This window comes from Coregonus clupeaformis, unplaced genomic scaffold (genome assembly GCF_020615455.1).
Source record: "Coregonus clupeaformis isolate EN_2021a unplaced genomic scaffold, ASM2061545v1 scaf0094, whole genome shotgun sequence".
In the NCBI taxonomy this organism is placed as follows: Eukaryota; Metazoa; Chordata; class Actinopteri; order Salmoniformes; family Salmonidae; genus Coregonus; species Coregonus clupeaformis.
In genome coordinates, this window is record NW_025533549.1 from 804748 (window position 1) to 817332 (window position 12585).

Consider the following 12585-nt stretch of genomic DNA (forward strand, 5'->3'; position numbering starts at 1 on the left):
GTAATAGCCAGTTACTCTCAAATTGTCGCCGTAGCTTTAAGGGAATCTCAGAGCACAGCAAGCAGGAACTGCAAGCAGAAACTCCCCAGGGAATTGCCAATTTAATGATTTGCATGATATTGATCAAATGAAGCCTGGTTTGTTCTAAGGTGACTTCAATACACTAAAGTTGTAGCTAATGTAAGCCTAAAAGCTATTTAGCTATGGTTCAGCTAATGTAATGGGCCCTGGTCAAATGGCCCTCATCCCAAATGGCACCCTGTTCCCTAAATAGTGCATTACATTTGACGTGCCTACATAGAGCACTAATTTTGACCAGAGCCCTATGTGCCCCAGTCAAAAGTAGTGCACTTTGTAGGGAATAGGGTGCCATTTGGGACGCAGATGGTGTGTTCACCCACTCTCTCTCTCCCTGTCCCTCTCCAGATCTCTGAGGCGGTGTATAAGCAGGTGTTGTCTCAGACTCAGGCCCAGTATGAGGCTTTAGTCCAGGCCTGTGAGGTTGAGACATCCCGTCTAGACGCAGTGTTACGCACAGACATGGACCAGATAATCACCTCCAAGGAACACGTCAGTGGCAAGATCCGCGGTGAGACACACACGCACACCACACGGCACCCATAGGAAACACTCCTTACACATAGGCTGATATGTAGACTTCATCCAAATCGGGACTAAAAGAGATCCTAATCAAATTACACTGTATTAGTTCTCTCAACAATGGCACTTCTGCAGTCTTAGCGTCTGTAATGTCCATTGTTAGGCTGCCTACCGTTAGGCTGCCTACCGTCATTTCTAGTGGTTTTGGTTTGTTGAGTGTAGAGCTAAGGGCTTATTGGCACAGTAAAGCAGTAAGACCAGTTATTGCCTGCGTCCCAAATGGCACCCTATTCTCTACATAGTGTACTACTTTTGACCAGAGCCTTATGGGCCCTGGTCAAAAGTAGTGCACTATATAGGGAATAGGGTGCAATTTAGGATGCACACATTGAGTAACACTACAGTATTGGCCTATGGCATCATGTTACTGGTGAATTTCTATGGACACTTGTCACTAGAGGGCTCCTGTACTGTAACTGACCCTCCCTTTCCCTCAGATTTCAAACTTCTCCTCTGTTTCTTTACTCTCTCACACTTTCTCTCTCTCTCATCCCTTACTCCCATCTCTCTCTTTCTTTACCTCCTCTTAGCTCACTTTCTCATGCTCTTGTCTGTCTGCCTGCTTGCTTTAACCCTGAAGCACCTTTCACTATTTTATTCTAGCACCCAGTCACCATTCCACCTAAAAAGGACTTGGCAAAGGGCTTTTTATTTTTTCTCTCTTTCTCGTGTTTTGTTTCCCATGGAGCCAATGTTGAAGGACTTCATTCCTTAGATGTCACTGGAGGCCAATGTTCACTTTATCCCACTGGTACACTTGACAGGGCTCAGGGCTCACAGGTCCACTATGTGATGGAGGAGCGGCTTTCCATGGAGGAACTTTAAATGTCTTTGAACTTTCGAGTTGGTTTAACGTTGGACCAGAGCAAACTAACCAGAGCTAGGCTTGTGTGTGCAGAGCAGCACTATAATTAAAAACATGTCTTACCTTTTTGTAGTTAATAAATCCAATGTGAAACGTGATAACTATAGTATCCTTAACTAGCATTGGAAAGTCAATCCATTCTTCTCTAATTAAACGGCTCTCCCTGATTTCTGAATTACGCTTGTAATGTTGTCAGTAGGCTACAGTAACCTATGCTTCAGAGGGGAGAGGCAGGTAGCCTACACACGTACACACACCCACTGGCAAAGATTTCTAGCTGGCAGGCAGGCGCTGGAATATGTTTCTGAGTGACAGAGTGAGTGCTTTGCATAGGTGCTTTGTTGTGATTTTTGTGGGACTGAAAAAAATGCCTGGAACGTAAAATAACATTATTAACCAGTTTCCACGCTTTTAAAATAACGGTTCTGTTCCGGAACAGTATAGATCACTTTCATTTCCAGTTCGAGTTCTGTTCCTCAAATAATTTCATTATTTTCCGGTTTTCTGTTCTGTTCCCTGAACCTGTTCCAACCCTTGCTTTCCTCCAGACGTTTCAGTCTGATGCCTTTGGGTAATGCTTAGTGGACTAAACACCCCTCCAGGTTTAGGACATGTATGATGAACTTCACCAACGGAGTGGAGCCGAGACGAGGCTTTGCGGAATCTAGCTCCAACTACATTGATTCACCCAAGGTCAAAACGTACAGTTATGAAACGCCCACCTTGTACTTTTGTTTGTCCTCTGTAGTTGCATGCCTTTCTTTGTTTGGTGAAATCCATACTTTTTCAATAAACGTTAATCAAATACCACCACCGACTGTTTCCTTTGATGAGATTCAATTGGCACATGCGAATTTGCGCTGAGTTGAAATCTTAGAGCAACACCAATGAGCAAACAGTTGGTGGTTGTATTTGATTAACATTTATTAGAAAAGTATGGTTTCAGCGAACCAAGAAAGGCATGCAACTACAGAGGACAAACAACGTACAAAGGCATTTCGTAATTGTACTTTTTTAAAGTATTGACCTTGGGCGAATCGATGCATTCAGAGCTAGATTCCATAAAGCCTGGTCTCAGATCCACTCCATTGGTGAAATTCATCAGAAACTTCCTTCACCATGGAATGGAGTTTAGGACGCTAGGTAATGTTCTGGGTAATACTGTGGTCTGGCTTCGTGTAGCTCAGTTGGTAGAGCATGGCTATTGCAACGCCAGGGTTGTGGGTTCGTTTCCCACAGGGGGGCCAGTATGAAAATGTATGCACTCACTAACTGTAAGTGGCTCTGGATAAGAGCGTTTGCTAAATGACTAAAATGTAAAATGTCTGGAAGTGTGGGTGTTTACTGTCTACTGACCACCATTGTGACTAACCATACTCCTCCATGTCTCTTCACTCCGTAGCTTTGGTGTTCCCCAGGGCAGAGCAGCTACTGCGGGGCAGCGTCCAGCCCTACCTCAGCTCCATCCTGGAGGCCCTGATGGAGCCTACCAGCCGAGGCTTTTCCGAGGTCCGAGACGTCTTCTTCAGAGAGCTGGTGGAGGTCAGCAAGAACACGCTCAACGGAGGGGGCAAGGACAAACTGGGGGAGGTTAGTGGACCACCGGACTGGACACACCAGAGGGGTTCGCAGGGACCCTAGGGAATTGTCCTTGGTGACTGTTCAATAAAATGTACTGTAGCTCTGTCTTGGAGGATCAATTTAAGTGATCTGTGTTGCCAAGTCCTCATCTCATCCATGTCTGTCTGTCTGTCTGTCTGTCTTTATCCCCCCCTCACTCTCTTTCTCACCCCCCCCCCACACCTCTTTCTCTCTCTTTCTCATTCGCTCCCTCTGTCTCTTTCTTTCCCCTCGCCCCTCTCACCATCACTCTCTCGCTCTCAGCACATGGACAAGATCTCTATGCTGGCGTTCCACCCGGTGAAGATGCAGAGCTGCTATGAGAAGGTGGAGCAGCTGAGTCTGGAGGGACTACAGCAGAGGTTTGATGTGTCCAGCCCCTCCGTGTTCGTCCAGAGGGCTCAAATCCTCATGAGAGAGGTGAGACCTTAACCCACAAATCCCACCACCTAGTCGGCATGGATGTGCTCTGCCACACCAGACTACCAACACTGTAGTTTTTAGTTATCTGATGCTGTGTTCATAACCAAGTGGGAAGGTGGTAATTTCCAGTTGTGAAGTAGTAAATATGAGTTGGATGCATTCACGTGTTTTGAACTCATTGAGAAACACCAATTGGCTAATGGCAAACAAGTGTGTCAACCATAAAATAAAAGTACAGCTATCATAAGCTACGTTAGATCAGTAGGAATATTTTTTCCCTCACTTATGTCCTCTCTACTCTGTGTAACAGCAAATGGCCAATGCTGTCTACACGTTTGAGCATCTGCTCCACCAGAGTCTGGAGGGAAAGGTCCAGGGAGGAGAGGACCTGTGTAAGACCATCCACTGCTGTCAGGACAGAGTGCTCAAGGTTCGTAGTTAGACTGAGGGTGGATTAGGATGAAGGAGAATGACTGGATTGATTGATTGATTTAATGGATTAATTGATTAAGAATAGATTGGCCATCAATACGGTTCCATATTCCAGTTACTTTCCCAAAATTCTGGTTGGAGGATTCCAGATTTCCCACCTGATACCAGGAATATTCCAATTGGGACGACGGAAAACCTGGGAATTTGGGAAAGTTGATGGAATTTTGCAACCCTTGCCATCAAGGATTAGAGAGTCTAAGGTCTTGTGTCTGTGTCCCTCTGTCTGTCCCTGTCAGAAATATGACTATGACAGTAGCACGGTGCGTAAGAAGTTCTTCAGAGAGGCCCTGCTACAGATCATTATCCCCTACATGCTGAAGCAGCTCTCTCCCTCCTGCCATCTGGTGAGGCTCACTGTATATAGTAGCTTATTGTTTTTTATGCTCAAGTCTCACTAAGACACTGATACCCCTCAGACTCTAGCCACCCCTATGGCACCCTATAACCTCTGGTCAAGAGTAGTGCACTATATAGGGACTGGGGTGCCACTTGGGACGTTGCCTGTGTTGAGTGCAGTCGTCTGTAACCTCTCATCTCCTCCCTCTCAGGACCTCCCTCGCTTCCAGGAGCTGATCTTTGAGGACTTCTCCCGGTTCATCCTGGTGGAGAACGTGTTTGAGGAGGTGGTGCTGCAGTCTGTCACCAAGGACATCATGATGGGTGAGTGGTGGACACGCATGGAGACGCTGGCCTGGCATAGACTAGATAATTGGAGAGTCCATTCACAAAGCATCTCAGAGTAGGAGTGCTGAAATAAGATCAGTGTTTTTTTGTTTTTTTTATCATACTGAATAACATTATATGGACATCTTAGATCAGCAGATTCAGCAGTGTTATTCTGAGGCGATTTGTGATACGGCCCTGATGTAAATGTGATACAACTGAACTGTTAGCATGGTAGTGATTCTCTCTCCCCTCTGTGTGCCTACAGCTGTGAAAGAGGCGGCGGTCCAGAAGAGACACAACCTGTACAGAGACAGCCTGATCCTAACCAACAGCGACCCCAACCTCCACCTGCTGGGGGAGAACCCCTCGGTGGACTGGGCCACCCAGTTCAGGGGTGGGAATGAGGAACCTGAGGTGGCCTTGGGAGGAGGCGGCCAGTCCAGCAGGAGGCGCAGGCAAGTGGTCTCCATGATCCAGCTGGACGAGATGGGTCCGCTGCCCTACGAGTCATGCCTGGAGGTGCCGGGGGTGGACTTCATCCCTGAGGAGGGAGAGATGGAGGAGGAGGTGGAAGTGGAGGAGGTGGAGGTTAAAGCTCAGGAGCCCAAGGAGCCAGAGACCCCCACGGAACCAGACCACCCCAAGGGGCCTGATTCTCCAGACAGCATGCAGGAGATCCGTTACCTCATCAAACCGGTGGTGGAGATGGTGGTCCCGGCTTCAGAGGAGGACATAGCTGTTCTCACCAATGGGACAGGGACGCTGACGCTGGAGGATGGGAAGGAGGAGGAGGTGACACTCATCACCACCTTGGTGGAGATGCACAGGAAGTCACCACAGTGGATGAGCGCCCCACAGGAAGTGAGCGAGCAGCTGGTAGAAACAGGAAGTCCAGACCAGGAAGCTGAGGGGGGGCTTCAGGAAAAGGGGGAGGCAGCTATTGAGGACAAGGGGGAGGAAGACGAGGCGGCCATCAAGAACACCATACAGGAAATAGAGATAGCGGTACAGGAAGAGGACGGAAAGAGGATAACTGAGTGTGCCGTATACTCTGACGCAGAGCTGGCCCCGCCATTGGCCGACTCCAGCCCCTGGGGCCATGATGACAGCAGGTTCCAGTCGCCGACGAATGAGGTCTTGGATGAGGGCAAATCTCAGCTAATCATGGATGCTCTGAAAACAGAGGTTACTGTAGTCGACCCAGGAGAGGTGGTGGTGGTTTTAGAGCAGGGAGACACTGCACTTCACAACGACTACGAGACCGGGGAGGACTTCACTGGGAAAACCGCAGAGTGCGAGACAGAAATGTTATATGAGATTTGAATGGGAGGACAAACGTTTTATTTTTGTCGGTGTTAACTGATCATTCCTGACCCCTCAGCATTGTTTTATGGTTATAATGCCGACAGTCACATCTACAACAGTGGCCAATTCAACTGTGACTCCCAACCTCTCTCATCTGGAGTCATGTTTGTTCGTTTAATTTCTCTTAACTTTACATTTTATTTGACTCTATTCCTCAAGCGTTTGTGTATGACACTGAACCCCAGGTATCTGGGAAAAATGTATGCACTCACTAACTGTAAGTCTCTCTGGATAAGAGCGTCTGCTAAATGACTAAAATGTAAAATGTAAATCTGCTGCATTATCCTTAGATTGTGTGGTCACTAAGAAGTAAGGAATTTAAATAATTTAAGTCAGAATTGGATAAGGGATGTGGGGAGAATTGCAGATGCAGAAGATACACATTACACTACAGAGGCCTATCTGCAAGGGCCCTAAGGATATGTTCACAGATGCCTGACATAGGTAGTTATAACTCTATGGTGCATGGGCGCAGTCACACACCCACTGGTCATTGCATGACCTTTTATTCAGCAGTAGGGGGCACTGTAGGCAGGCGGTTGACGCAAACAGTCTGGCATGTCTTCCTACTGTAATGGACATCGTTGTGTATAAACATATCATTATAGAGATGTAGCTATCATTGCATTCAGGGTCTGGGAGCTCTGCTTTTTAACATGTTTTTACATTGACTTAGCAACTTGTATAAAACCAGTCAGACATTGTGTCTTGAATAAGTGTAAGTTGAACCTCCTTTTGAACCATTATTTTCACAAGTGGCCTTATTGTTTCAACACTATATTTTTACAGTGCATGACTTCAGCATGAAATGGCACTTGCTTGCTTACTTATTTTCTATGTATGTTAGTCCAACCCTTATTTAGTGTGAGGGGAGCGGCTCAAATGGTAGCAGTCACTACAGTCGTATTATAGATGCTAGAGGTCCCATGTCGGCTACAGTGCTACTGAAATGCACCATCATAATTATGCTAACAGTTGTTACTAAAGGGACTTGCTCTGCTGATGTCTTGACTGTGAATCATCAGCAGAATCTCTCATTGAGATGGAATGTTCAGTCTGAGTGTGTGGTCTGGAAAACTGACAGCAGGCTATGTACCTTGTCATGAAGAGGCCTCTGTGTCAGTCTCTTCTGGCCAAACAACAAAGGGAATCATGGGGAAATAACCAAGTCTATATCAGGTTATTTTCCCCACTCTTAAATGAGGGAAATCAAATTATGATTATTTTCTAAACTATCAATGCTATGTTTATGGCCACTGTATATATTTGAAGGCACATTGTTCTTAATCAGGCTTAATCAGTTTGTAGCCTTGAGGAAAATATTTCCATGTAACGCCATGACTTAAAGGGTTAGTTCACTCAAAAAGTCAGTTTCCTTCCTCTTATTTATGACAAATACTGTGTGCTGCTCAATGCACCAGCCGCCGCTATATTCTTCATTTTATATGTAAAGCTCTATGCAAGATCTTTTTATTGGTTGTGTTTAGCTACATGTATGACTGAGTATATTTGTATGGATTAATAAATAAGTTGATTTATGGTTTTCCTATTGCTCATCTGTATCTCTAGACTAAAATGCATTTTCAAATCAATTAGATCATATTTGATTTTACCTGAAAAAAATCTTAAGGTTAGTGGTATTTATTGATAGTTAGAATAAAATGACACTAAAACAACAGTAAGCACGTTTTCATAAAGTCCCTATTAAACAAAACCACTTTAGAAGCCTTGTATGAGTAGTCGGTTATCTACTTTCAGTTGACTTTATAGATCAATTGGATATGAAAAAAAATGTATTGCGTTCATCCATGTTTTCAAACTAGGCTACTGGATAATTCAACAGAAAATAGCTAATTAAATGAAAATATGCATCTGAAATGTTTATTGGATATCAAAGGCACTAAATAGTTGGTTTCTCTAGTGGCTCTCTTGCAAATGATTAACAAAAGCAACATGACAATATTGAACTCAAGCACTATAGCTACTCACGGGCCCTGCTCAAAATGATGACTGTGGATATGTATATTACAGTAGTACATAGTACAGGGTAACAGTTGCCTTGCTTGAACACATGTAAAACTTCATGAAACTTCTCGTGATAAAAAGGTACCATGGGTGTGCTCGATCACTCATCTACCATGCTATACTCTGTGTACATCTGTGTCACTATATGGAAGTCTCCATCTTGCTTTTTACTTCTCACATCTACATTAAGATCATGTATAAGTTGGGAAGAAATACTGGAACTACCTTCCACTTCAGGTAACTTGATAAGCGACACAGTCACAGGAAGATATATTGCCCATCAGTGCACAGCAGAGTCAGAATGACAAACACCATGGGAGGTTCTATGATATGCTCTTCAGAGCACATCTTTGACCAACAGGTATGGGATATTTAGTCCCTGTAGATCTATAGTCCAGGAAAAGGACTCTTGATTCCTATGTTTGATCAGATTTGACCCAGTAGAGGGACCCCTATGAAGTATCCCAGGACAGAGCCCAAGATGACCCCCAGGAAGATCCAGGTATTGTAGGACATGACACACAGCATCAGCATGTAGCCCAGAGTCACCTGCAGGATGTGCAGGGCTGTCTGGATACCATGGAGACGCCATCTGGTGGAGAGGAGACAGAAGAGTGATATACTCCAAATCGGTATTCATGTCATAAGAAGGAATTTCCCCTCGACCACCACCCACAAATTGGGGAAAACAAACATTATTTCCTATTGACCCCCACTGTAAAAGAGCCAACTTCGTCGTAAATTTGTTATACAGAAATAACAAAACATGCCGAAAAGCTTCGGTGTTGTTCAATGTACATGTAATCAGGTAAAAAATCACGACCTACGGGTTGCAATGCTCCCACGTAGGGAAATGGAGCCTGCTTGAAGAGCCCTGTGGCTTCAGGATATTCGGTGTGGGAAATGTGGGGACCCGGTGTCCAAGTAGGCTACACGTAGCTATGTGTGAGGAAAACATTTCATCACAGGTAAGCCATTTAACTTCTTTAGTATATACTGTTGAACTCCGCTCACTACTTGTAGCTGTATAGTCCGTTTGTTTGTGTTGTTGTTCTTTGCTAGCTTAATGTTCCAGTTGGTAGCTCACGTGCTGCTAGCACCCTCATGAAAAGGGGCATGAGGGAAGTCCTACAATATTACATTTTTCTAAGTAGTGAGAATGCGCGGGAGCAGGCAATGTTGAAAAGTAATCTTCAGCCTTATTTTTCTTAAATGTAGTTTAACTAAATAAAACAAGCAGACAAGAAAATTGCATCTGAAAAAGGTCAAGTTTTTGCTGTGAGTCAATGGGATAACCTAGGTAACCACAGGTTGTTTTCCCCACAGGCGGGCGGGGCCGCGACGTTCTATCCAATACCAACTGGGACTACTGCAGTACTCTTTATCTCATTATATAGAGGTGCACAGTTCAGGTTCTCATGGGTCTAATTATCAGCTGTTCTTTGTTCATATAATTTCAGTGCATTATGTAGGCCTGGGAAACCAGGTGCATGTGTAACCTGTGTGAAATGGCTAGCTAGTTAGCGGTGGGCGCTTTTCAATCGGTGATGTCACTCGCTCAGACCTTGAAGTAGTCGTTTACCTTGCTCTGCAAGGGATGTGGCTTTTGTGGAGCAATAAGTAACAATGCTTTGTGGGTGACTGTTGATGTGCTCGAACCAGGGACCCTCTGAACATAAAAGTTGGGGCAAGGAGACGGACGGAAGCATACAGTTACATGCACACTCTGGCCAATTTGTGAACCGGTAGATTAAAGCCAGCATCCCTGGAACATGTTAATTACAGAAAACTACATGGGCTCCTGTGTGAATCCTACCTGTTCATGGGAGAGGGAGTGCGAGCATTCCATTTCGTGGGGGCCAGAGAAGACTCCGACAGGCTACTGGCTAACACAGCGCTGCTTCCCTGGCAGTCTGAGGAGGGGAGGGGAGGGGGTAACGGCAGTGGGAAGGCTGGCTGAGTGGGCTGCTCTAAGGGCTTCCCCAGCTGGACCTTCCAGACCTTCAGCAGCTCGTAGAACACTGCCAACAGGATGACCACGAACACAGACAGCACCATCCCTGCTAACACATTGACCACAGAGCTTATCATGGCTGACAGCAATAATGGTCATCAACAGTGACCACAGCTCTGTCTGGAGCTATACATAGTACTGTACAGACAACAGTGACCTAATCTAAGAATGTAAGAAATCAGTGCATCCATCACTAGGGGCCCTATTGAAACATATCTAAAATAGCTCATTTGCATGAAATTAATGTGTTGTACCTGAAACACTATGCAGGATGAATGGGGTAAACTGTGTATTCACAATACAATGGAGTCACCCTTACAAAAAAAGATAGCAGTTTTGAAACTGCAGTAAATGTGCAGTAACTGCAGTCTTCTGTGGTATTTTGGACGCAGTAATTGCAGAATAACTGCAGTTATACAGCAAAACTACTGCAGTAAAAAATGTTGGGACGCAGTATTTGCATCATACTACAGTTATACTGCACTCTGACTGCAATATTTTTTTGTAAGGGCAACCAGACAAACAGTTTCTGAAATATATTATTTACTGTGTAGATTCTGCCGAGGACACGGGTCTGTCATCAATGTTAGCCTACCTGCGGGTCTGTGCACAACCCAGAAGTCAAACAGTAGCGTCACTCTACTCCCTGCCTCGAAGGTCATCTGTATGAGAAAAGAGAGCCATATAACTATAATAAAGAACAGGCACAAGTAAAGCAGCAATATACTGCAAGGCAGCAGACCAGATCTGGGACCTGTGCAGCAAATCCTTAACCAATGAACACTGGTTACATCAACGAATGTTAAATATATAATGTACAAAATATTTTTTGCTGAGTCAGGTAGATAATGACAACACAGTATGCCAATCTGATGGTTTAGTAAACTGTAAAAAAATATATATATATATATATATAAATATATATACTGATAGGATCGAAAGAAAGGAAGCACTGCTCTCGGATCAGCGTTCTCCCTTTTCAATCTTACCTTAACATTATAATTATTCCACAATACTGACGACGGATGAGAGATATGGGTTTCTTTGCAGGATAAGAATTGTCCTGACTTCCAAGAATGCCGGAATTGCTTCACCTTGCTTTTCTGGTTGTTTCACCATTCAATTTTTTCAAATCTAGAGGAGTGCAAGTTTCACCATGACACGAACCGTGGGGATACGTTGGTACATAATACATGTCAATTCTTGCATTCTATCCCATGCTGGCTTTCGCGGGCTACCTGTGCCATGAAACAGATAGATGGGAGGTCATACAGGCTGTCGCCAATTTATTCATGCACAATTTACCTGAATGGGTAATGAAAACACTTTTTTTTTATTAGACATGGTAGGTTTTTGTGAAGGTTTTTTTTTTTGTGTGTGTGTGTGACGTCACTGTTTTTATCGACAATATAGTGAAATGAAAACGCACCCTAGCAGGCAATTGTCGCATAAATGTTCTATGCAAACTTTCTAAATGTCGACAACAAATCCCTGGACAAGTTAATGGAAACATACTGTAGCTAGTGTCACAGAAAGATAGAAACATCTTGATTTTGTGTTTAGCGGAGATCTTCTGTGTATAAAGTGACAAGAAAGGGCAAAAAAAAGCATTAACGATGTAGCTGTTCTAAGAGTGGACTGGTCTGAGGCAATCGTTAAATAACGAGCGTTTTCAATAGCAACTTTAGTAACAATGGTTAACGATGCTCTTACGAAGTTTTTTACGACGAACGTAGCCTTCAGATACTTTTGGGAAACTGGGCCTCGTACAATCTCAAAACCTCTCCTATCTGCCCCTGTACCTACCTTTGTCAGGTTTTGCATTCCAATAAAAAAAGTGTTCTGTCTTCCAATCTATTCCAACAGACAATCGTTTGTGGCAATTAATGACAGAAGCCACACAATGCTTGGCGCAAACAGATACTGCTTTCACTGACACAGCAGTAGGCTACTATGGAAAGACAGCCCTGCCCTCCCTCATGAGCTTATCAGATGGTTTAATTACCAGGTAAAATTAGTTTATATAGGATATTCGGTTCTCTCTCGTGACTCGCTATTGAACCAAGCACGCCATGACTTTGAAGACGGTATATTCTGAATCAGGGTGGATGGAGAAAAATCCACACCTTAATTTGTATATATTTTTTATAAATACTATTTCGGATTTCAATCTTCGATAGCTCTTACACAAAGCATGCTATGACTATGAAAATGATATATTCTGAATCGGGGGAGGATGGACAAAAATGTAAACAATAACAAAATTAGAATATATTATTTTCATAGGCATGGCACGCATTGTCTAAGATCCATTAAATATTGAAAGCCCCCCAAAATTATCTCCCCCCCAAAAAAAAAGTGTGGATTGTTCTCCATCCACCCGATTCAGAATTTTTATAGTCATGGCATGCTTGGTTCTAGCTCTTAAACTCTAGGCGGCATTCTGCCGTCTCCC

The 12585-nt window shown here is 44.1% G+C and overlaps 2 protein-coding genes across 5 annotated transcripts in view; one reads left to right on the plus strand and one right to left on the minus strand.

Annotated features, from left to right (window-relative positions):
* Positions 1 to 7634, plus strand: part of LOC121582598 (protein Niban 2) — a 46305-nt gene extending 38671 nt beyond the window's left edge. The window contains exons 8-14 of the mRNA XM_041898520.2: positions 427 to 589; positions 2928 to 3115; positions 3410 to 3565; positions 3879 to 3998; positions 4297 to 4404; positions 4609 to 4720; positions 4992 to 7634. Of these exons, the coding sequence (XP_041754454.2) occupies positions 427 to 589; positions 2928 to 3115; positions 3410 to 3565; positions 3879 to 3998; positions 4297 to 4404; positions 4609 to 4720; positions 4992 to 6049 (1905 nt within the window). The 3' untranslated portion in view covers positions 6050 to 7634. The remainder of the gene's footprint in view (positions 1 to 426; positions 590 to 2927; positions 3116 to 3409; positions 3566 to 3878; positions 3999 to 4296; positions 4405 to 4608; positions 4721 to 4991) is intronic.
* A 324-nt stretch (positions 7635 to 7958) lies between these two features.
* Positions 7959 to 12120, minus strand: LOC121582597 (probable low affinity copper uptake protein 2). 4 transcript variants are annotated; one of them, XM_041898514.2, is made up of 4 exons: positions 11937 to 12120; positions 10726 to 10792; positions 9933 to 10179; positions 7959 to 8708 (listed from the first exon to the last, which is right to left on the minus strand). In XM_041898514.2, the coding sequence occupies exons 1-4, from the start codon at positions 11952 to 11954 to the stop codon at positions 8543 to 8545; spliced, it is 498 nt and encodes a 165-aa protein (XP_041754448.1). In that variant the 5' UTR covers positions 11955 to 12120; the 3' UTR covers positions 7959 to 8542. The 4 variants fall into 4 exon arrangements, with proteins under 4 accessions (XP_041754448.1, XP_041754449.1, XP_041754450.1 ...); XM_041898515.2 differs by having other exon boundaries at positions 9933 to 10176; positions 11937 to 12119; XM_041898516.2 differs by lacking the exon at positions 11937 to 12120 and adding an exon at positions 11120 to 11347.
* Positions 12121 to 12585: the final 465 nt, after the last annotated feature.